Source organism: Belonocnema kinseyi, chromosome 7 (assembly GCF_010883055.1).
Source record: "Belonocnema kinseyi isolate 2016_QV_RU_SX_M_011 chromosome 7, B_treatae_v1, whole genome shotgun sequence".
In the NCBI taxonomy this organism is placed as follows: domain Eukaryota; kingdom Metazoa; phylum Arthropoda; class Insecta; order Hymenoptera; family Cynipidae; genus Belonocnema; species Belonocnema kinseyi.
Genome location: NC_046663.1, coordinates 64868168 through 64894219, shown reverse-complemented (window position 1 = coordinate 64894219; position 26052 = coordinate 64868168). Strand labels below are relative to the sequence as shown.

General features: G+C 25.5%; 1 protein-coding gene across 2 annotated transcripts in view; it reads right to left on the bottom strand.

The window, feature by feature from the left end:
• Positions 1-26052, bottom strand: part of LOC117176049 (serine/threonine-protein kinase PRP4 homolog) — a 49265-nt gene continuing 23213 nt past the window's right edge. The window contains exons 7-14 of one of the 2 annotated variants that reach the window (XR_004467574.1): positions 22108-22193; positions 21877-22023; positions 21627-21780; positions 16704-16956; positions 12788-13026; positions 7016-7216; positions 3502-3568; positions 1-221 (exon numbers count right to left, since the gene is read on the bottom strand). Coding sequence is in view for 1 of the 2 variants with exons in the window: in XM_033366041.1 (XP_033221932.1) it covers positions 7016-7216; positions 12788-13026; positions 16704-16956; positions 21627-21780; positions 21877-22023; positions 22108-22193 (1080 nt within the window). In the remaining variant the exon portion in view is untranslated. Of the gene's footprint in view, positions 222-3501; positions 3569-6335; positions 7217-12787; positions 13027-16703; positions 16957-21626; positions 21781-21876; positions 22024-22107; positions 22194-26052 lie in introns of those variants that run through there. The other variant, XM_033366041.1, reaches the window with a different exon arrangement.

Sequence of the window (26052 nt, the reverse complement as noted above, 5' to 3'; positions counted from 1 at the left end):
TTATTTTTCTTTTCTTTAGTGACATCATCTTACCTGTTTAGTCGCATACTTACTATTCTCGACGTACAACTTGAGACTAAAAAAACGTTCGAGCAGACATCAATTTAGTAAAATCTCTTGAGGACTCACTCGAAGCTGTAGGTGACAAGACGTAGGCGCAGACTTGAGATTTCACCCCAATCGTTCATCTCTTCCATCGCCTCCCCTCCTCACTAGGAGGGCTACAAGTCAAACATTACCAAATTGAAAATTAGAAAAATGATGCACCAATTTAACTTCATTGATACTTTACTTCTGTATCCAAATCCGAATGATTAATTTTTACGCATTAATGTTTCTAAGCCAAAATGAATTCGTGCACCGCATCAATTAAAAGTAAATCTAATTGCAAATAAGAAACTTTTCTTTATATCCATTTCTATGTGTAGCAAAAGCAATTATTAACAGGGCGGCCGTCTTAGTCGAGGACAAAAATTCACATTTTTTTTTAGTAACACTTTTTTAATTAGAAGATATATTATTTTATGTAGTTTTAAATTAATAATTGTTCAATTGTTATTTATAGGCACATTTAAATGAACAGTAAAATATTTCTAAACGGTCAAAAATGATTATTTTTGAAAATACAAAATGTTTTATTTGAATCTGTAAATTGTTTAATGTTGAAAGAATTCAGAATTTTCTTGTAAAATCTTACCGAATTTGAAAATTTCCGATCGAAAACTTTCGAATGATAAAATATCGGAATTTAAAGAATTCAAGTAATTGGTTTTTAATAAATATAATCTAAATTATTTAAAATACAATAATAAAATAATATAAGATAAAAAAAATTTAATTAAAAAAAATTATTGTTTGAATATTTCAATATTGTGTTCTTAATAAATAAGTAATGTTTATTAAAAGTCATTTTTTTAATTGTTATAATTAGGGTATTTTCTGGTTTTGCAAATTTTAGGCTATTTTATCATTTATAAAATTTAATTGAATATAATACTAAATTTAATAACGAAAAGTTTAAAAATTCATTGAATAATTTATATTAACATTTGATCAACTGAAAACTTTTTTTATACATATTTTTCAATTTCAAACGCTTTCAGTATTTTTAATTCGTTAACAAGGAGATAATCAGAGTTGATTTTCTTTACATTTCATAAATTCCCTAAGTCAATATTAATATTAATTAATATTAATATTAATTTGTCAAAGGTTATTTTTCAATTGTGGGCGATTTACAAAAAAAATCGACTTAAAAAAAATGGTGCATTAAAATGTTTATAAATTCAAATGTAACATAACATTTTTGACACTTATTTTTAATAGAAAATTCGCTTTTTCCTTGAATTTTCATCAGTTGAAAATACAAAAAGTGAAAACTCAAGAAATGCAAGAAAAAGCGATTTTTTAATTAAAAACAAGTGTTAAGAATGTTATATTTACATAATTTTACATGAGAATTTAATAAATTTTTTAATTTCATAAAAATTTGTTCTTTCATTTTTGGCAGTTGGAAAATAAAGAAAATTGAGTTTTCAATACTTTAATTTAGCTGAAATTGAACATTTTGCTGCTAAAAATTCAATTTTCTTCCATGTTTAACAGTGCAAAATGCATGTCCAACAGACGAAATTCAACCCTTGAAAATTTAATTCTCTTCAATTGTCAAAGGTAGAAAAATCATAAAAATAAGCGAATTTTGTATTAAAAGCAAGTGCTAAAAATTTTATATTTACATAATTTTATATGAAAATTTAGTAAATCATAATTTTAATCCATACGAATTTTTTCTTTAATTTTCAGTAGTTAAAAATTGAAGAAAATTGATTTTCCAACAGTTCAATTTTCAACAGTTGAAAATTGAAAGTAGAATTTTGTATGAAAAACAAGTATTACAAATGTTATCATTATTTAACTTTACATGAAAATTTAATAAACAAATATTTAAATCTATAAAAAAATTTTCTTGAATTTTTAGCAGTTAAAAATGGGAGAAAATTCAATTTTTCAGCAGTCGAAAATTTAGCTTCTCAAAATTAAAACGGTTGAGAATTCAACTTTCAACAGTGAAATATTGAAGAAAAAAAGTAAACTTTGTATTAAAAACAAGTGTGAAAATTTTACATGATAATATAATAAATAAGTGTTTAAATTCATAAAAATCTGCTCTTGAATTTCCAACAGGTAAAAGTTAAAGAAAATTGAATTTTCAATCGTTGAATTTTTCTGCAGCCGAAAATTTATCTGTTAAGAAATCGATTTTGTTACAATTTCAACAGCGCAGAATTCAAGAAAAAATATAATTTTTAATCAAAAACGAGTATTAAAGACGTTATGTTTACATAATTTAGCGTAAGAGAGTTTAAAAACTAAATATTTCATTTCATAAAAAAAATGTTCTGGATTTTTCAGCAATTTAAAAATGAATAAAATTGAAAATTGAGTTTTCAACCGTTATAAATTGAAAATTCAATTCAATTTCTCAATTTCAACAATCGAAATTTAACTCTACAAAATCCATTTTTTTTCGATAGTAAAAAATCAAGAAAAAAAGCGAATTTTGTATTGCAAACAAGTGCTAAAAATGTTACATTTGGGGCGTTCCACGAAACATTTACCCCCTACATTTTTTTGCGTGAAATATTTTTTCGTTCTTTGTTAAAAAATATTTAATACGCATTATTTTATTTCCATATGATATGCAAAATTTCCGAGAAATAAATTTTGGTAAGTTGTCGTTTTAAAGAAAGTGATCGTCTTAACTTTTTCATAACTGAAAAAGTATTTATCAAAAAAATGTGAAACATTTGATCTAATATGCGGTTGATCCACAACTTCGAAATGAAGTATACTGAAAAATTGCTTCATTGAATTTTCATCAATAAATTAGGCATTTTATAAACAAATAGAAATGCGTTAGAAATATTAATACAGAAAAAATTTATTTCTCGGAAAATTTTGCATATATTGAAAGAAAAAAATATGTATTAAATATTTTTCCACAAAGAGCGAAAAAAAAACAAAATTTAATAGTTTAACTTTAACTCGATTTTTTTTTTATAAAAGAGTGCTGACCCAAAATGAACAATTTTCGAAGTAAAATATTTTATAATTACGCACTGTAAACTGAATGATTTCATGGTCAAAAAAGTTTAAAATTAAACTTAACATAACAAGTTTAAGTAAACTTATATGATTGGATCTAAAAATTTCTGGAATTCACCGACAAAAAATAAATTCTCTGTCATATCCCATTTTTTTTCTGGTCTTAAAAAAATTTCCCGGTCCAGCGGCCACCCTGATTAATTAACTCGCAACTAAACTCGAGTAAAATCAAACCACTATGAAAAATAGCTTTTTTTCAGATAAATTAGGAAATTGCTCCCACAAGAATATCTTCAATAAAATTAAACTTGCACCACATGGCGTTGATTGAAATGTAACTAACGATACATGAGAATGGATATACTAAATATCCCATAAGGCAGTCCCCATGAATACCTTGCAACGGGAACAGCGCTTGTTAGGTCCGCCCGCACTTATCGATGATTTGAATCGATGACTCATTCTGAAACAATAAGCAGCCTCGTACAATCTTGTCACTTTTCAATTATTTCTGAGAACCATTTTTTCTTCCTAATCGTTGCATCAATGCAAATAGCACCAAGAAACAGTCCAGTTATTTAGTTCATATATAAAAACTAGTTTATAAAATACTTCAAAAATAAATATCTTGGTATTATTCGCGACGCAAAAATAATGATATTAATATGATGAAAGTAAGTAGAGCAATGTCAAGGTGTCTAGTGATCAGCCAATTTCAAAATTTCCAGAGTTTTGCCCAGTTTTTCCCGACCAAATTTTTTTTCGCCTGACCAATTTGAACATGTGTTTTTGGTAAATTGACAATTATTTATTAACAAGTGCGAAAATTATCTACAATCACAGAAGTGATCAATATTCATCGAAACAACCATTAGCTTCAGTTTTTTTTTAATTTAAATTATGTAAAAGTGACATTTTTTGGATTAAATACGTTAAAATCTATCGGTATTCTCAATAAAATAAGCCAGGATGAAGACATTTTCAAACAAAGAGTTTTCTTAAATCCTGGAAAAAAACCTGACAATTCCAGGTTTTTTTCAGGTAGACTTTTTCATAGTATGTTATCTTTTTATTATTATAAATAATTTTCATTTTCTAGGGGTTCAATTAATACGTTTAATATAGAAATCTTTCACAAATTATATTACGGGATATCCAACCAAATACTTCAATTTTCAATCAAAAAGATGGATTTTATTTTATAAAAAAAATACGATTTTTCAACGAAATATCTTAATTCTCGCCAAAAAATGGAATAATAAAATTTTCCATTAAAAAATTTAATTTCCGCTACAAAAATTTGCAACTAAAGCAATGAACTTTCAACTAAAATAATAAATCTTTAACTGAAATAGATGAATTTTAAACCAAAAAGATGAATTTTTCACAACAGAGTTCAACTTTCAACCAAGTAGTTTCATTTTCAACGAAAAAGATGAAATTTCAAACAAAAAGAAAATTTTTCTTTTAAAAAATACGAAATATCAACAAAATACATTATTTTGACCAGTGATGAATTTTCAACTGGAATAAATGACTTTCAAACAAAAAAATGAATTTTTAAAATAAAAGCTTAACTTTCAACCAGTTATATTTTAATCAAAAAAATTAATTTTCAAACAAAAAGATTAATTTTCTACCCAAGAACGATTTTTCACCAAAATACATGAATTTTCAACTGAATAGTTACATTTTCAAATAAAAAAAGACATATTTTTAACCAAATAGTTGAATTTTGAACTATAAAGATCAATTTTCAACCAAAAATGACAGTTAAATTTTCAATTAAATAATTAATTTTCATACAAGTGAAGTTTTAAGTTTTAAACAAATAAAAAAAAATGTTCAGCTGAAATAATAAATCTTTAACTGAAATAGTTTAATTTTAAACCAAGAACATTAAATCTTTTAAAAAAAATGGATTTCCGAATAAAACAGATAAAATGTCAACCACGAATTTGAATAGTTGAATTTTCAGTTTAAAAAATTAATTTTCAACCAAAGATGAATTTTGAACCAAAATGATGGAATATTTAATTAGAATAATTAAATTTTCAGTTAAATAAAAAAAATTTCAACATAAAAAAACTAATTTTCAGAATAACAGTGACCTTTTCAAAGAAAGTGATGAATTTTCAAAGAAAGTGATGAATTTTAAAAGAAAATCATGAATCTTCTACTGGAACAGTCGAATTTGAAACCAAAAAGATGAGTTTTTAACTAAAATAGTAAAGCTTTACTAGAATAGTTGAATTTTCAACTAAAAAAGATAATTTTTTCAATCAAAATTGAATAGTTACATTTTTAGTTAAAAAAATTAATGTTCAACTAAAGAGCTGCATTTTTACCTAGAATGATGGACAATTCAACTGGATTATTTACATTTTTAATTTAAACAATCAATATTTAACCCAAAAAATAACAAAAGAATTTAATTTTTAAACAAGTAAATAAATTTTTATTCCAAAAAAGATTAATTCTAAACAAAAAATGTATTAATTGATATTTCAACTAAAAACGATTTTATTTTTTAACCAAAATCAGTTAAATTCAAGAAAAAATACATGAATTTTTAACCAGATACTTGAATTTTCAAACAAACAAAAAACCAGCTTTAAAAAAATTGTTAAATGCAGTAAATATAAAAGCTACTTTTAAGATTCTATTCAATTAGATATTGCGATTTAAAACAAAATTGAGCACGCTCTTTAAAAAAATTCTCTCGTAATTCAAGGCTTTTTTTCAGTTGGATAGTGACCCTGGTTAAAAAAAAATTTATTATATTAAATTTTACTCAAATTTAATTTTAAAAAACATGGAAATTTGCACTATTTCTGGAATATCTTCTTTAGAAATAGAAAAAAATCTTCATCCTGACTCGTTTCATACATAATCCTAATAGCTTCAAATCGATTTAAAATAAATAAATTGCACATACATAAAATCCAAGATCATCTAACATTGATGGCATCATACGTGAAATAATCAGATTTTCCGCTCTCGCTGATTCTCGGCTAAACCATATAAAAAGAAGATAAACTCGAAAAAATTCCCGTTCCTAAATAAAATTACCATTTTTTCTCCTATTTCCCGGTCCACTAGACACCCTGACTATATCAAAGTCAATGATTTTTCAAAAGGCACTAAAAAAAAATTCAAAGCCACCGTTAAAAAAAATAATACTACGAATAGAGGTCTCTCATCTCAAAACTTCATGTCAATACTTCATGATCTTTCAAGCATGTGTCGTTTTATTTCAACCGCAGTCCTATTTACTATACAAATCTTGATTCCTTATACACCAAACAACTTGTCACTAACTTCCAAGGATTAATTCATCATACGTGTTATTAATGTGTACTTGTCTCGCCATAAAAAAAAAGACTGCTGTGTGTAGTAAAACGTAATAATTTACAATTCCCACGAGATACTGGAGTCTATCTCGATTTAAAATACGAAAAAATATAATCGCTAGTGAATAATCGTAGTACAGTAATTGAATTACGAAAAAACATTAGTAAGTATCGGGGGAGAAGAAGGTGCCGGGTTATGGCGGCCTGGGAAAAAATATTGTACTATTTATTATACTACTATTTTTACTCGATCGGATCTTGCGGAAAAAAAGGCAGATATAATACGAGTATTATAGTGGTTTTAGTCTCTTTTTTTTTTTTTAAACCGCGTTCGCTCCGTGTATGGTATGTTACTCAATTTTTCACCCCCTTTTCTTCCGCCGAAATACGCAGCAGGTATTCTCGAGGCGGAATTTTATTGACCCTGAATCGATAAAGCCTTATTGTTCATCGGCAGTTGACGATGACGTTAGGAACAACGCTGATTAAAAATGTGCAAACTTATGTCAATGAAACAACTCCGTTGAGGAAGGGCCCCCCCGCCCGGTCAGGGTTACCTAGATCTTTTCTTGTATGAAAGGATGAGCCAGAGCGTGGTTCACCGTGATTCTCTTGCCGGCATCCAACATCAAAGTCCGTTCCAATAGGTCCTTGAGCTGAGCAACCTTTCGACTTTGCTCCGCTGGCAGTGAATTTCCTCCCAATTCGGCGCTAATGTCTCGCGTTGCTGGCAGGGTGGACATTATCACGACCTTCTCCTATCAAGAGTATCAGAAAATACTTCAACATTTTCTTTGCATTTCTTTGCTAGATCTAGTAACTTGCATTAGTCAGACTTCACAGTCCAAAACAAAAAAAGACTTCAATCAATCAAGAAAACAAATTAAACCAAATTGTTGAATTTTCAACCAAAAAAAAAAAAAAAAAAATACAATTTTTCTAGAAAACAGTTGAATTTGCAACCCCAAAATATAATTCTTTAACAAAAAAAATTATAATTTCTCTACAATTTTTGAACTTTGAATGAAAAGACGACTTTTTTTTTACAAACGAGTTAAATTTGCAACAAAAAAGTTCATTTTCAATTAGAGTTGAATTTTCAAGGTTGCCGTTTTAATCGAAGAAAAACATTCCCGGTCATTTCCCGGTTCGCAAACATTTTTCACGGCCAATGAAATTTAAAAAATCAAACTATATTCTAAACAGTTTTCCATATAAAGTAATAAACAATAAACAACAAATAAAAGCATTGAAAGTGGAACCCTTAAATTCCAAACTTTTAAAATTGAAGTTTAAAAATTTTCAATTCAAAAATTGTGTATTCAAATGCTGAATAACTTACATATATAAACTGGAAGGTACTCATACTTTAAAATTGAACAGTTTTAAGTGAAATGCAAATAAACTGAAAAATTTAGAACTTTTACGAAATATAGAGTTCACAGATTCAGATTAAGTTCCAAAAATATAAATCAATGTTATCATTTTCAATAGTCTAAATTAAAGAATCAAGCAATGAACTTTAAAATTTTTCAAAATCATACTATTTTAAGTAATTTTAAGCTAGAAACATTAAAAATTGAAAAATAATTTGTTTAACTCAACAGTTCTTAAATTAGAAGTTAAATTATTTTAACTTTAAATAGTCTAGGCATCCTTCAAAAGCTTAAAAATTTTATTTCAATATCTTGAAAAATTTAGGAGTGGTTTAAAATTTTTCCAAATTCAAAATCATAAATTATAAATTACAATAGAACACTTATTATTTGTAAAAATATTAGAGTAATATTAAGAGATATTTAGAAGTTTTAAAAAGATTCGAATTCAATTTAGAACTTGAAATAATTTGAAATACTTAAAGCCGAATTTAAAATAAAATTTAGATTTTTGCAGGTTTCAAACAAAAAATTTAGAGTTTTTTTTAAGAATTGTGAAAGACTACAGAAGAATAAAAATTTTCTTAAGATTATTATGAAAATTGAATATGATTTTCCACTTTCAAAAATTATTGTAATAGAAAGTTTAAGAAGATTTTAAAGATTTTATTTAATTTGCTGAATCTTCAAGAATTGTAGGAAAATTTCGATTAACTTTAAAATATATTTAGAAATTCTGAAAAAAAATGTTAACACACTTCGTGTAAATTACTTGAAATAATTTCAAGTTTTTAATTAATTTTTAATCTTTTACAAATTTCTACATATCTCTTTAAATTACTCAAATTTTTTCTAAAAATAATAGGTATTCAATTGTTATTTATACGTCAAAATTTAACGATTTCACTTATAAATTAAACACTTTTTAAATAGAACATTTATCTAGATTAAGAAATTTCAAATTAAATGGGAGAAAAATTAAATAATTTAGACTCACAATATTTTATATTTAATAAAAACCTTTAATTATGACTATATTATTATGGATTTATTTTTAAGTTGAAAATAGTAAAACGCAAATTTACATTTTTTAATAGCTCAACAAATTAACAGAAATAATATATTAATAAATTTGTTTATTAAATTTAATATAAAAAAATAATATAAAGGAATACCTAAAACTCTGAATTAAAAATATATTATTGATAAATCATAAAAAATTTTATTTAAAAATAAAATTATCGGAAGAAATGATACATTAATTTCAATTTTTATCAAGACTTTCGGATTGGAAGAGTTACAATCTGGAAATTCTCAAATTTTGAACGGATCTAGAATTGTTTGGTAAAATCAATTATTGTTCAGACTTCTATACTTAGAGTGCAGATCCATTTTAAAAATTATTTATTTATTTATATTTACAGTTGATAAAATAAAACTGTTTTTTATCAAAAATTTTCAACTTCAAATTCTTTTAATTTTTAATTGTTTAAATCCTCAAAAATGCACATTAATTATTTTAAAAACTGTTAAAATCGAACTTGAGCAGATTTTTCTTCTGAAAATTCGTAAAATTCCCGGTTTCTCGGTCCGGCGGCCACCCTATTTTTTATAAAAAAAATCTTTGATTTTAAAAACCTCAGATCTCTAAACTTAGAGTGTACAGATCAATTTTAAAAATAATTTATTTATATTTACAGTTGATAAAATAAAACTGTTTTTCGTAAAAGAAATGCAACTTCAAATGCTTTTACTTTCTGATTGTTTATCAAGACTTTCGGATTGCCACCCTGTTTTTTTATTTAAAAATCTTCTATTTTAAAACTTCTAATTAAAGTGAAAGATTTTCGAACTAAGCATTTTAAACTAAATCATATAATAATTTACAAAAACCAAATTTCAGAAAATTATTTTAAAACGGTTGAAATCAAAGTTGGGCAAAATTTTTATTTTAAAAGTTTTATAAAATTGCCGGTCAAAAAATAAATTCACTCTCATTTCTCGGTTTAGCGGCCACACTGAATTTTCTACAAAACTATTGAAATTTCAAGACAAAGCAGACGAATCTTCTATAAAGCAGTTGAATTTTCAACCAAACTGTTAAAAGTTCAAGCCAACAAGACGAATTTTCTATAAAAGAGTTGAATTTTTAACACGAAAATATGAGTTTACAACCAAAAACTTGATTTTCAACTAAACAGTTAAACTTTCAACTAAATAGTTGGATTTTCTACCGAACTGTTGAATTGTCAGGCAAAAAATATGAATCTTCAACAAAATAGTTAAAGTTTCTGTAAAAACCAAATACCCGGAAATAGAAGTGTTTAACAAAACAATTGATTTTAGACCGAACAGCACTATTTGCGACAAATAGTTGGATTTTCTACAAAAAAAAGTTAGTTTCTGTAAATTTATGAACTTTTACGAAAAAGTTGAATTTTCAACCCAAAATATGAATTTTCAATAAAAAAGTTAATTTTTAACTAAAGATTTAAATTTTCTACCAAACTGTTGAAATGTCAAGTCAACAAGACGGATTTTCCATAGAAGAGTTTAATTTTTAACCCGAAAATATGTGTTTTCATCAACAAAATTTGCTTTCAACCAAACAGTTAAATTTTCAACCAAATAGTTGAAGTTTCAAGAGAAAAAGACGATTTTTCTGCAAAACTTTTGAATTTTCAAGCCCAAATTATCAATCTTCAACAAAATATTTAAGGTTTCCATAAAATTGTTAAACCCTTAAGCCAAAAAGACAACTTATTCAGAGAACAGTTGAATTTTTAATCTAAAATATGAATTTTCAACAAAAAACTTAAATTTTAACGAGAGTTGATTTTTCAACCATATAGTTGAATTTTTTACCAAAATGTTGATATTTCAAGACAAAATAGATTATTTTTCTACAAAACATTCGAATTTTTAACCCAAACAGTTGATTTTCCAACAAAAAAGTAAATTTTCAACCAAGAAATATGAATTTTCATCCAAATAGTTCAAATTTAAAGCATTATAGATTTTTCAATCATGAAATGTTCAACCTGGAATTTTCACTCAAAAAATATGAATTTTCAGCAAAAATAAATTGTTAACTAAAAAGTAGTATTTTTGAAGAAATAGTTTTATTTTTTACCAAACTTTTAAAATTTGGAACCAACAAGACGCACTTTCTACAAAATAGTTAAATTTTCTACCAAATTGTTGAACTTACAAGCAAAAAATACGAGTTTTTTACAGAACAAATGAAGTTTCAGGCCCAAAATATGAATTTTCAGCAAAAAAGTTAATTTGAATAGAAGAGTTGAACTTTCTACCACACTGTTTACATGTCAAGACAAAATAGAGACCTTTTATAACAAAAAAAATGTTTAAAAAACAATAGAACTTTTGACTGCTGAATTTTCAACCACAACTTATGAATGTTCAACATAAAAGTTAATTTTCAAGAAAATAACTGAGTTTCTATACAATTATTAAACTTAACCAGGTAATTGTGAGCGATCCGAAAAGATTAATCTTCAACAAGAAAGTAAATTTTTAACCAAGAAAGATTCAGTTTCAACCAAACAGTTCAATTTCCAACCATTAAAGATTTTTCAAAACAGAAAAAATTAAATTAAATCAAATTGTGCAATTTTCAAGCAAAAAAGACGACTTTTCTAAAGAATAGTTGAATTTACAACCCCCAAAAATAAATCTTCATCAAAATATTTGAAGTTTCTACAAAATTGTTGAACTTTTAAGCAAAAAAAGTCGGTTCTTTTTTGCAAAATACGAAACAAAAAAGCAAACTGTAAGATTTAAAAATTTCAAGCCAAAAAGACTAATTTTCTATAAAATAATTGAACTTTTAACCCGCAAATGTAAATTTTTATTTTAAAAATTCATTTTTAACCGATAAAGATAAATTTTCAACAAAAAATGTAATAGTTCAAAAGTAATAGTACCAAAAAAAATTGCAATTTTAAATCTAAAACAGAGGAATACATACAAAAAGATGAATTTTTAACGAAAGTAGTTTTTTTTTTATCAAGATGGCTTTTTAACAAAATACTTGAATTTTTTAACAAAGCAATTATATTTTCAAACAAAAGATGTGAATTCTAAACCAATAACATAATTGTACACTTTTACGAATTTTCGATAAAACAATATGAAATCTCAAGAAAAAATGTAATAATTGATATTTCATCTAGCAAATATTTTCATTTTAAAAAAGATCAATTGAATAGTACCAAAAAAAAGACGAATTTTCAACAAAATGGTTAAATCTTCAACCAAAACAGATTTATTTTCAACCTAACAGTTGCATTTTGAACCAAAAAATATTTAATTTCTACGAAGAGATTAATTGTCTATCCAAAAGGATGCATATTTAAAATCCAAAAAGACCAATTTTCAACAAAACATTTTAATTTTTACTAAAAGAAAGACTTTAACAAAATCGTTTAATTTTCGAGCAAATAAGATAAATTCTCAAGGAAAAATGTAATAGTCGATACTTCAACAGAACTATTGAATTTTAAGCAAAAAAGATAAATTTCTAAAAAAAAAATCTGACACAGTGATTTTTCAATTTCGAAAGAAAAGAGAAATCCAAAAAGACAAATTTTCAACAAAATAATAAAACTTGTAACCAAAAAACGAATTTTGAAGCAAAAATATAAAAGTAAAATTTTCAACTACAAATAATTAACTCTCAAGTAAAAATAGTGGAAATTTCTGATTGGATTCTATTAATTCAATTCGCATTTAAACGTAAAAAAGGGGGGGGGGGGGCAAAGTTGCTTGAACACAGGGAGAAAATGGAAATTAAAAAAAAATAATAGGGAAAACAGGAGGATTGGGAAAAAGAGTGTGAAGTCTGATTAGTTTAAGACCCGGTTCATGAATAAAACGGCACTTACCGCTAAGCGAGGACTGGGCCGAAAAAAATTAGATAAAGTAACTTACCCGCTCAGTAACTTTATCGACTTCGTGGTAGAGGAAATTGCAGTTAGTGTCAAAATGCTGCTCCTTGAAAGAGCCTTTTCTAATTAGTTTATTAGGCATCTTTCCCTTGAGGTCCATGAAGAATTTCAGCATTTGGTTGTTCGTTTTCCCCGAGAACATGATTTTTCCGGTGTACAATTCGTATATGGTACATCCCACAGACCACATATCAATACCAAAATCGTATGGTATACCAAGAACTAGAAAATGGTTGCATTATTTCTCTTCATTGTTCAATTATCGGAGTTCTATTTTGGCTAAATCAGGGACCGTTACCAGAAAATTCAAGCCAGTTTTCAAGATAAAGGTTATTTTGTTTCGGTGAGGGTCCCTAAATCCCGAGCTCGCGTCAATTCAGAAAGAGAATTTTTAAATAATTCAATAACAGAATGGCCGCAGAACTTTATTTTGCAAAATCCCCTCATTTTTCCCACATCAGTTTTCCATTTTCCCTTTATAAAAATATTTACATGACAGAATTTGAGTTTATAAATGCCCAGGTAAATCTGACAGGAATTTCATATTTTATTACTCGCAATACTATGATTTTTTAATTATTTCTGCTATTGAAGACTTTTTTTTTTTAATTTGACATACTTAGTTCGTTATAAATCCATTCACAGCAACATAAAATAGTTAAACAAAAAATAAAATTCTTTAAATAAATGATAAAGAATATTTTATATTTTAAAAATTACCATAATTAATAATTAAATCGTGATATTTATAAGCATAATTAAATATTTTCTTTCCAAGATTTGCCATTTTATCTTTACTATTTAATACTTTGAATGGCAATTTGAAAAAGAGTCTCTTCAATACTCTTAAGCTCATATTAAAAATACTTAAAATTTGAGTTCCAGCGTTATTTTACATTTAAAAAATATTTCATTCATACAGATTCAGCGAAAAATGTTTTAGTGTGGCTCAATTTCGAAAATTTGAATTTGAATTGCTCAAAATAGAACATGTAACACAACTTGGATATCAAATATCCCATTTTTGAATTATTTAATTTCTTTACATTTCAGTTAAAAAATTGTTTACCTTCTAATACTTCTTTTTAAAATTACGATATGTTACTTAACTGTTCTAATTTTTTTTATATTTTAATTTAATCTAATATAATAATATAAATAATAATTTTATATTTTAATATAATTCTGACTTGGTACAGTGAATTTTCCAAAAGAAGTACAATTTTGAGTTGAAACCGGAAATATCCCAAAAGATTATTGTTCTGAATTGAAAAGGAAATTTTCAAATGCAATTACAATTTTTACTTGGAACCCTTGAAACAGGGAATTTAAAAAAAGGATGATAATTTTTAGTTGAAACGAAAATTTGCGAAAAGAACTATAATTCTGATTTGGAATAGGGAATTTTTGAAAAGTACTAAAATTCTGACAAGGAACAAAACAATTTCGAAAATAATTACAATTTTGTGTTGGAACAGAGGTTTTTCGAACAAAATCATAATTCTGACATGAAAAAGGAATTTTGCAAGAAAAAAATGTGCAGTTGGAACAGGGTATTTTGGAAAATAATTAGGATTCTGACTTGAAAAAAGAATTTTTCGAGAAGAAATATAATTTGCAGTTGGTACGGGGAATTTTCTAAAAGAATTATAATGTTGATCTAGAACCGGGATTTTTTAAACAGAATCATCATGCTGACATGAAAAAGAAATTTGAAAAAAAAATTGCAGTTGGAACAGGGTATTTTCTAAAATAATTACAATTTTCAGTTGGAACCCGGATTTTTTTAACAGAATCGTGATTCTGGCATGAAAAAGGAATTTTTCAAGAAAAAAAAATTGCAGATGGAACAGGGTATTTTGGAAAAGAATTAGGATTCTGATTTCGAACAGGGAACTTTTGAAAATTATCATAATTCTGACTTGGAAAAAGAAATTTTTCGAGAAGAAATATAATTTGCAGTTGAGAAGGGGAATTTTCAAAAATAATTACAATTTTGGGTTGGAACCGGGATTTTTCGAGCAGAACTATAATTCTGACTTGAAAACCATTTTTCGAGAAGAAATATAATTTTGAGTTGGCATGCGGAAGTTTCGAAAATAATTCTGATTCTGATTTGGGACAGAAATTTGTTGAAAAGAACTACAATTTCGATATGGTATATGGAATTTAAAAAAAAAATTATAATTCTTACTTGAAAAAGAAAAATTTCCAAAAAGAATTACAATTTTCAGACGGGACGGGAAATATCCAAAAGGAATTATGTTTTGGAATTGAAAAGAAAATTTTAGAGTGCAGTTATAATTTTTAGTTGATAATTTTATGATAGTTATAATTTTTATTTCTCTAAAAAAAGAACTATAATTCTGATTTGAAAGAAGAAATTTGTTATAAGAATTATAATTTTTAGTTGGAACGTGGAATTTGCAAAAAGAACTATAATTCTGACAAGGAAAAAGATAGTTTCTAAAAGAATTAGAATTTTGAGTTGAAAAAGAAAATTTTCAAAAAGAACTATAATTCTGATAAGGAACAAGAAATTTTATAAAAGAATTATAATTTTGAGTTGAAACAGGGTTTTTTCGAAAAGCATTGTAATTCTGATTAGAAAAAGGAAATTTTCGAGAAAAATTCTAATTTTTAGTTGAAACTGGGAATTTTCGAAAACAATGATCATTCTGATTTGAAACAGAACATTTTTGAAGAGAACTATAATCCTGACATGGAATATGTACTTTTCTAAAGAATTATAATTCTGACTTTAAAAAAATATATCAAAAAGAATTACAGTTTTAAGTTGGAACGGGGAATATCTAAAAGGAATGATGATTCGGAATTGAAAAGGAAATTTTAGAGTTTGCAAAAATTATGATTCTGATTTGGAACAAGAAATTTTCGAGAAAAAAAAATATAATTTAACAAGGAATATGAAATTCTCTAAGAAAAAATATAATTCTGATTTAAAAGAAAACATTTTTTATCAGAATTATCATTTTGAGTTCGAACGTGGAATTTGCAAAAAAAATTATGATTCGGATTTGGAACAGTAAATTTGCGAAAAAGAACTATAATTCTGGCCAGGAAAAAGAAATTGTCTAAAAGAATTACAATTTTTAATTGAAACAGGAAATTTTTTAAAAGAACAATAATTCCGATAAGGAACAAACAATTTTATAAAAGAATTATCATTTTGAATTGGAACAGGGATTTTTCGAAAAGAATTATAAATCAGACTTGAAAAAGGGAATTTTCGAGAAAAAATTACAATTTTGAGTTAGAATTGGGAACTTTCGAAAATAATTATGATTCTGATTTGGAACAGAAAATTTTCGAATAGAACTATAATTATGACACGCGACGAGAAGTTTTACAAAAGAATTACAATCTTTAGCTGGAACAGGGAATTTTCTAAAAGAATGATATTTTATAGTTTTAACATGGCATTTGCGAAAACAATTATCATTTTGATTTGGGAGGAATTTTCGAGAGAAAAAAAACTATAATTCTGATAAGGAATATGAAATTCTCTTTAAAAAAAAAAACTATAATTCTGATTTAAAAGAAGAGATTTTTGATAAGAATGATCATTTTAAGTTGGAACGTGGAATTTGCGAAAAGAATTATGATTCTAACTTGAACCAGGGAATTTTCCAAAATAATTAAAATTCTGAGTCAGGACATATTTATTTTAAAAAAGAAGTACAATTACTAGATCGGGAAAATAAAAACTTGACCCAGGAAAAACAGGAAAAAGACCGAGAATGTAAAATCATCCGTTTGGGAGACACTCTCTTCCCTCTATAAAAATTCCCCGACTTTTCAATGACTTACAGTGGTTTTTCCTGACCTGCGGCCACCCTAAATAAATATCAAAATCAAATAAAATGAAAAATACGTACTAATTTCGGGTGCACGGTAGAATCTGGACACAAGGTAGGGCGTTATCTCATTCTCGTGAGCATGGGACGCAGAGCCAAAGTCGCAAAGCTTCAACACTAACTTGCTTTCACTGACTAGAATATTGTCTGGCTTAATGTCCGCATGCAAAATGTTCGCCCGCTTTAACAACTTCAATGCTAAGAACAACTGCTGTGTGTAGGACCTTACCGCTTTTACATGCAAACCAACGTCCTTACCATACTTTTTCAAAACCTGAAACAACAATCATTCTTTATTGATATCATTGTTTAATTATAATTTATCGTAATTTTAGGGCTGCCACAGACTAACGTACTTGAAAAAAAGTGACTAAAACTGACTACTACTGCCGTATTTATATTTTTATGCTCTACAATAGAAAATAGAAAAACAGAAAATTATTCAATTAAAATAAAATTTAATTTTAATATTGCAGACTTCACAGCCTAAAATGCTCTAAAAAATAAATAATAAATATAAATAACATAAATAATAAACTAATTAATAAATAATATATATATATATATATAAAATTAAAATAAATAATTACACTAAATTATTGTGGGTACCATATTGAATTCCAAATGAAACACCTTAAATTTCTAAACTTTCAAGTAAATATATTGCAATTTCCCCAAAATATATGAATTGTCAAACAAAAAACACGAATTTTTTATTAATCACTTAAATTTTCAAACCCCTAAAAGATGAGTCTTCAACAAAAAAGTACATTTTCAACCAAGAAAGATGAACGTGCATCCAAATAGTTAAATTTTCAAGCAATACAAATTTTCCAATCATGAAAAAAAGTTCAAGCTACATTTTGAACCCAAAATATGAATTTTCAATAAGATATGAATTATTAAATAAAAAGTTAAATTTTTGACGAAATAGTTGAATTTTTAATTCGAAAATATGCGTTTTGAACAAAACAACTTTAAAGCAAAAAAGATGAATTTTCCATAAAACAGTTCAATTTTCAAAACCCAAAATAAGAATCTTCAACAAAATCGTTAAAGTTGATTTAAAAATTGCTGAACCTTTAAGGCAAAAGGACCCCTTTTTTACAAAACAGTGGAATTTTCATCGCAAAAATATGAATTTTGAACAAAAAAAAGTTTATTTTTAATCAAAGAGTTGAATTTTCTACCAAACTGTTGACATTTCAAGACAAAATATACGAATTTTCTACAAAACAATAGAATTTTGAACCCATAAAGACGAATCTTAAAAAAGAAAGGAAAATTTTCAACAAGAAAAATGAATTTTCAATCAAGAAAAAAATGCAACCAAATCGTTAAAATTTCAAGCTAAAACACGAATTTTCGACAAAATACATGAATTATAAACCAAATATAAATATAAAACCAAAAGGTCAATTTTGAAAAAAATAGTTTAATTTGTAAACAAAGTGATAAAGTTTAAATTAGTTAATATTTCAAACAAGAAAGAGGACTGTTCAAAAAATAATTTAAATCTCAACAAACATAGATTATCAATTTTTAATCACTTTGATTTATAATCAAAAACATTTATTTTTTAACCAATAAAATAAATTTTCTACATAACTAAGATTCCGAATATTAAAAAAAATATAATTTTCAATCAACTATTTTAATCCTCAACCAAAACAGCTGATAATTTTTAAGCAAACAGTCGCATTTATATCCTAAAATTATGAAATCTTTACCAATAAAGAGATGAATTTTCCACACAAAAAAAAACATAAATTTAAACAAAATATATGAATTTTCATCCAAATACTTTCACTTTCAACGAAAATCATAAATTTTCTACCAACAAAAGTAAACTTCTACCGAAAAGGGCGAATTTTCAACAAAATATATGAATTTTCAATCAAAATGAAATAGTTATATTTTTAATTTAAAAAATTAATTCTTAGTAAATAAAAAAGAATCTTCAACAAAATAGTTCAATGTTCCAGGAAAGAGATTGATTAACAACAAAAATAACGAATCTTCAAGCAAAAAAGTTAATGTTTAACAACATAGTTGTAGCCTCAAACAAAAAACAATATTAATTATCAACGAAACAAGTTGCATTTTTCACACAAAAAAATGTCGGCCAAAAGAACAAACTTCTTAACTAAAGAGTTGCATTTTTAAAGAAAAAGATTCATTTTCTACCGAAAAAAAAACGATTTTTTAACCAAATAGTAGAATTTTCTACTCGAAAATATACATTTTTAATCAAAAATGGAAATAGTTTAATCGCCAATCAAAGCAGATTATAATTTTTAAGCAAACCAAAGCCTTTTTAACCAAAAAAACTGATGAATGCTCAACAAAAAGATGATTTATTAGCAAAATATATGAATTTAATCAAATAGTAGCATTTTCAACCAAAAACATAAATTTTCAAACAAAAAAGTTCAACTTTTACGAAAAAGACGAATTTTCGACAAAATACATGAATTTTCAATTTAAAAAAAAATGGTTTCATTTTCAATAATAATTATTTTTCAGAAAAAAATGACTTCAAATAAATAGTTAAATGTTCAACCAGAGATGAATTTGCAACTAAAATGATAATTCTTCAATAAAAACATATTAATTTTTAAGAAAATAGTTGAATCATCAAGCAGCAGACGTTATTATTTCACCAAGAGATGAATTTTTAACAAAAAAGTTGATCTTTCAAGCTGAAAACTCGAATGTTTAGAAAAATTAGACTTTTAATCCCGAAAAGATAAATTTTAAACCAAAATAAAGTCCTTTTAAACCAAGACAGATGAATTTTCAACGAAGTAGATGCATTTTAAAAACACAACGATTTATTTTCTACCAAATAAAAAAAAAAACTTTCTTCAAAAAAACTAATTTCGACTACGAAACCTAAATTTTCAGCTGGAGTTGAATTTAAAAAAAAAATAATAATAATTTTCTACCTAAAGAGATAAATTTTCATCAAAAGAATTGAGTTTTTAAGCTGAAAAGTCGAATGTTTTCGAAAAGCTTGGACTCATAATCCCGAAAGGATGACTTTTTATCGAAAAAGGTCATTTTCAACCAAGACAGTTGAATTTTTAACAAAACAGTCGCATAGTTAACAAAAAACTTAACTCTTAATCCTGAAAAAATATTTATTTTTTTAAAATAAAAAACCTAATTTTTATAAAATAGGAAGAAAGAGAGAAATTTTATTTAAAAAGGCAAAAATTATTTTTAGAAACAATTAGAGTAATTTTAAGAGATAATAGAAGTCTCAAAAAGATAAAAAATTAATTTAGAACTTGAAATTATTTCAAATAATTTTAACAAAGTGTGTTTAACGTAAAAATTTGGTTATTCGTAACGAAATTTCGGTGCAAATACTCACAACCTAATTTAAAACAAAATGTAGATTTTTCCAGTTTACAAAAAATTTAGAGGCTTTTTAAGAATTGTGAAAGGCTCCAAACGAATAAAAACATTTTCTCAAAATTCCTAGGAAAATTGAAAATGATTCTTCATTTTGAACAATTATTTTAACAGAATATTCGAAAAGATTTCAAGAGAATTCCAATATTATTAAAAACGACCCGGGAAGAATTTAAGGATTCAAAATTTTTTAAAAAGATTTTCTAAAAATTGTAGGAAAAATTTTATGCAGTTTAACATATTTTTAGAAGTTCTGACAATTTTTTCAGAAACTTTTTACTTTTGAATATTTCGCTTCAATTTAGTCTTCTTAAATTACAAGTCAAATATTGCTAAAAATTGAATAATTATCCTTTTTCTTAATCAAATATTCTTTAATTAAATGGGTTAAAAATTGAATAATTTAGACTGAAACAATATTTTTAATTTAATAAAAGCCTTTAATTACGAATTGATTACGAATCTGGAAATTCTTTAACTTTGAATGGATTTAGAATCGTTTTATCAAATCCATTATTGTTCAGTTTTTAATACTTGAAGTACAGATCTATTTTAAAAATTATTTATTTATATTTACAGTTGATAAAATAAAACTGTTGATATCAAAAATTTTCAACTTCAAACGTTTTTAACGCTTAATTGTTTAAGTCTTCAAGACTACACGTTAAAATTCTTTAAATTAAAAATATAAGCTTAAAAATAAAAAAATAAAATAGAGAATTTTTCAGTTAAAATATTTTCGAATTACATATTATAAACTGAATTATATTATCATTGAAAAAGATATCAATTCAAATAATTATTTTAAAAACTGTTGCAATGGAACTTGGACAGATTTTTCTTCTGAAAATTGGTAAAATTCCCGGTCAAGAAACAAATTCACTGTCATTTTCCGATTTTTCCCGGTCATTTTCCGGTTTTTCGGTCCAGCGGCCACCCTGAATATTGCTAAATATTCAATAAGTAACCTTTTTTTTAATACAGATTTCAAATTGAATGGGTTAAAAATTGAATATTTTCGACTGAAACAATATTTGAAATTTTTAAAAATCCTTTAATTAAGAATATATTATAAAGTATACTTATAATATATATTTATAAACTTTTAACGTTAAATTCTGAAAATTCTTAAATTTTGAACTGATTTAAAATCGTTTTGTCAAATCGTTTTTGTTCACTTTTTATTACTTAAAGTACAAATAAATTAAAAAAAATTATTTATTTATTGAACAAAAAAGTTTTTTTCATCCAAAAGGCTTTTATTTTTTATTTGTTCAAGTCTTTATGAAATCATTTACAAATTCTTTAAATTAAAAATGTAAGCTTGGAAATTAAAATTTTAAATGGAAAATTTTTTAAGTAAAAAAATTTTGAATATCGCATTGTAAGCTAAATAATAGCATAATTGAAAAACATAAAAACTCCACTAATTATTTAAAAACTGTTGAAATTAAACGTCGACAGATTTTTCTTCTACATCCCTGCGTATTAAAAAAAAAGGCCGATTAGAAAATATTAGCTTACCTCTCTTAAATTCATAGCTAATGGTTCGAAAACCATACACAAGTGGTTCTTGTGGAAGAAATGCCTAAACAAACGTAAACAATGAAATCTGTCTTCTGGGTCAGCGTCATTGAGTTTCCTCAAGATCTCCAACTCTTTCAGACCCGTCCTGTGCCTGTAAATATGAAAAAAATTGCATTAATTAAGAATTTTAAGAAACTGACAAAAATCTCCATTGAAAAGCAAAATTAGTTTAAAATTTTCAACTCACATTATTTCATTATTCCTAATAATTTTCACAGCCACATCGAGGCCTCCTCTAGCATTATCTCTTGCCCTCACGACATTACTGAAAACACCTTGGCCTGTGTAACCATAAACAACGTAGCGAGAATCTAAAGTCTCTCCAACACGAACTCTGCCAAAATGCAATAAATAAATTATAATACTTTTCAACATAAAATGATTTCTTTGCGGAAGTAAAGAAATAATCTTTACTAACCGATAATAACCCTCGGCATCGTCCCAGTTGTCCGTGAGGCTGGGATTGTCCGGTCCACCATGGCGTTTTCCTTCAACAGTAGGACTCTGAAATAAAGAAAAATACTAGACTCCACATCCCAAAATGATCTGAAAACAGGGAAAAGCAGGGTGATTTTTCACGTATATCGAAGAAGACTTTCTTTTAAATATTGTATTTTCAAAAAACGATTTGTTTTCAACCTAATTAGAAGCTCTTACGCGCGCATGGGTGCCATATACGACGAAAGACCGGGTTGTATACTCGAATTTTGAAAACCCGACTAAACTCGGGAGGTGGTTTTTTGCAGTTTTTCTCTCATCAGTCCAAACGTTTAGACGAATGCGAGTACTTCGAGCAATCTCGTATGTAGCTGCATTGTAACTAAACCTTAGTAAAAAAATGACCCTATTCGTTAGAAAATAGCCAAATTCTAAACGTTTTATGAAACTTCTTTCAATAATTAATAATTAATATTTCTGGTAAATTTAACAAATAACCTAGAAAAGAGGCACCACAAAGACAATCTTAATTAACTTCGTAAACAAATTTGAATAATAACCAACTCTCAATACGTTTATGAAAATTGTTTGAATGATTAATAAGTATTATAAATTTACAAAGTAACGTAGAAAAGGATCATCGAAAGACATTCTTAGTTCATTCCGTAAACAAATTATGCCTCTTCCTTGAAAAATAGCCAAGTTATAAATATGTTGATAAACATTTTTTAAATAATTAATAGTTGTAGATTTTCAAAACATCAGAGAAAAAAAATCGTCGAAAAGTTATTTTTAGATAATTGTGGTCAAAAGTGAAGCCTGCTCGTAGAAAGAAAAGCAAACTCTTAATTATTCAATTGAAATTCTTTCAATAATTAATAGTTCTTGTAAATTTACAAAGCAACATAGAAAAGTCATCGAATGGGCATTCCTAGTTGATTTCGAAAACAAATTAACTCGTAGGATAAACGTCAAACTCTTAATTTTTTAAATAAAATTGTTTAAATAATTACTAGTGTTTGTAAATTTGCAAAGCAATATAGAAAAGAGTCACCGGATAGACATTCTTAGTGGACTCCTTAAACAAATTTACTTATGGAAAAAAGACCAAACTCCTAATTTTTTAATTAAAATTGTTTAAATAATTAAAAATTCTTGTGAATTTACAAAGCAACATAGAAAAAAGTTATCGGATAGACATTATTAGTTTAGTTCGAAATCAAATTGATTCGTAGAATAAAGGCCAAACTTTAAATTTTTGAAGTAAAATTGTTTAAATAATCAATAGTGTTTGTAAATTTGCAAAGCAAAAACAAAAGAATAAAAAATCAAACAAAAAATAAAAATTCTTAATTAACTCCGTAAACAAACTGACTTGCAGAAAAAAGTTCAAAAACTCTTAATCTTGTTATGAAAATTGTTTAAATAATTAATAGTTCTTGTAAATTTACAAAGCAACTTAGAAAGAGTCATCGGATAGACACTCTCAGTTGACTTTAAAAACAAATTAATTCGAAGAACAAAGGCCAAACTTTTAATTTGTAAATTAAAATTGTTTAAATAATTAATAGTTCTCGTAAATTTGCAAAGCAATATAGATAAGAGTCACCGGATAGACATGATTAGTCGACTCCATGAACAAATTGACTTGTAGAAAAAAGGCAAATTCTTAATTTTTTAATTAAAATTGTGTAAATAATTAATAGTTCTTGTAAATTTACAAAAACAAAAGAATAAAAACAGGCAAAAGAATAAAAATTGACATTCTTAGTTTACTCTGCAAAAAAATTTACTTATAGAAAAAGGTTCAAAAACTCTTAATCTTATTATTAAAATTGTTTAAATAATGATCAGTTCTTTTGCAAAGCAACATAGAAAAGGATTAGTTGACTCCGTGAACAAATTCTCTCGTAGAAAAAAATTAAACTCTTAATGTTTAATTAAAAATTGTTTAAATAATTAATAGCTTTTGTAAATTTACAACGCAACATAATGAATTAAACGCGTTCTTTAAAGATGAGATATTTATGAAAATTGTTTTAATAATTAAACTGTTTGAAAATTAAATAAATGCTAAAAGTTTTCAATAATAAAATTTAATTTTTAACTAAATAGTAGAGTTTGTAACCAAAAGAGATGAAATCTAAACCCAAAATATAATAGCAGATTCAAAAAAAAAAAATGAACTTGCCACCAAAAGTAAGACTTTTGAAGAAAATAAACGCATTTACAACAAAATAATTAAACTTTCAATCAAAAAGTAGAATCTGTAATCAAACGACATAAATTCTGGACTAAATATATAATCGTATACATTTCTATTTAAAATATATAAGATTCAACCGTAAAAGATTAATTTTCAATCCAAAAAGTCGAATCATATACAAAAAATGAAATAGTTAAAATTTTCGTTAACAAATATAAACTAAAATAATAAGTTTTTCACCGAAATGAATTTTCTACAAAAAATGAATCTTCAACAAAATACATGGATTTTCAAGAAAAAAAAATGAAATTTCAACAAAATAATGGAATTTTCAACTGAAAAGAATAAATTTTACAAAAATAAAAGACTACAATTTTCAGTTAAAAGAATCAATGTTTGGCAAAAAAAGAAAAATACAAATTTTCAACAAAATAGCAAGATTCTCAGCGGAGAAGATTCAAAAAGACGAATGTTGAAAAAATAGTGCAATTTTCGACCGAAAAAAAGTTATAAAAAAAAAAAGTTTCAGTTTCGACCCAATAATTCAATGTTTATGCACAAGAGATGAATTTTTTAAAAGACAGTTACATTTTCAACAAAAAAAAAGCTCATTTTTAACAAAATACATGAATTTTCAACCCAATACTTGAATTACCAATAAAAAATAATATTACTCAACAAAAAAGTTAAATTTTTAATAAAATAAGTTAATCTTTAACCAAAAAAGATTAAGTATCCACAAAAAATATAATAGTAGATTTTTCAACCAAGAAGAACACTATTTTTTAAATTCTAAAATCCCAAAAGACAATTTTTGACAGGACAGTTGAATTCTCAACCCAAAAAGTTTAATTTTCAACAAAATAAGAAAACTTTTAACGAAATTGTTGCATTTTCAAGCAAATAGTTGAATTTTCATAAAAAATATTTCATTTTTGATACAGAATGATGATTTTTCTAAAATAAAAAAATTTCAGCAAAACAGTTGAGTTTTTGATAAAACGAGATGAGTTTAAAAAAAGAACTGAATTTTTTACAAAATGTAAATTAATGTTTTATCAAATAGTAGCATTTTTAACCAAATAGGTAACTTTCCAGCCAAAGATACGATTTTTTAATCTAAAAGTTTAACTTCAAACAAGAAGATTATTTTTCTACCAAAAAGATGAATTACCAAACCAAGAGATAAAATTAGTTCAAAATTTTTCAAATTTGAAGGAAGGAGCTAAATTTTCAACCAAAAAAGATTAATTCTCAGCAAAAAATATAATAGTTTTGATATTTCCTGGACACAACATTTTAAGTTTGAATCTAAAACAGCTAAACTCATTGAAAAAATATGAATAAAAACCAAATCTTTGAAAAACCTTGTATTCAAGAAATAAAAAAATGTCAATGAAATTCAAGAATATTATACAAAAGCAGGGGGGGGGGGGCCGTTTTAATCACATGCAAAATTTAAAGTAATAAAAACTGAGATGCAAATAATTTTAATCAATTTTAGGCTAGAATTATTAAAAATTGAACGATTGCAGTTTTATTATAAACTGAACACTTCTTAAATTATTAGTTAAATTCTATTCATTTTAAATAGTTTAAAAATCCATGAAAAACTTCAAAATTTTATTTCAAAATCTTGAAACATCTACATCTACATGTTGTTTTACATTTATTAAAATTTTAATTTATTTTTTCAATCTTTTTAGAACTTTTAGGCAT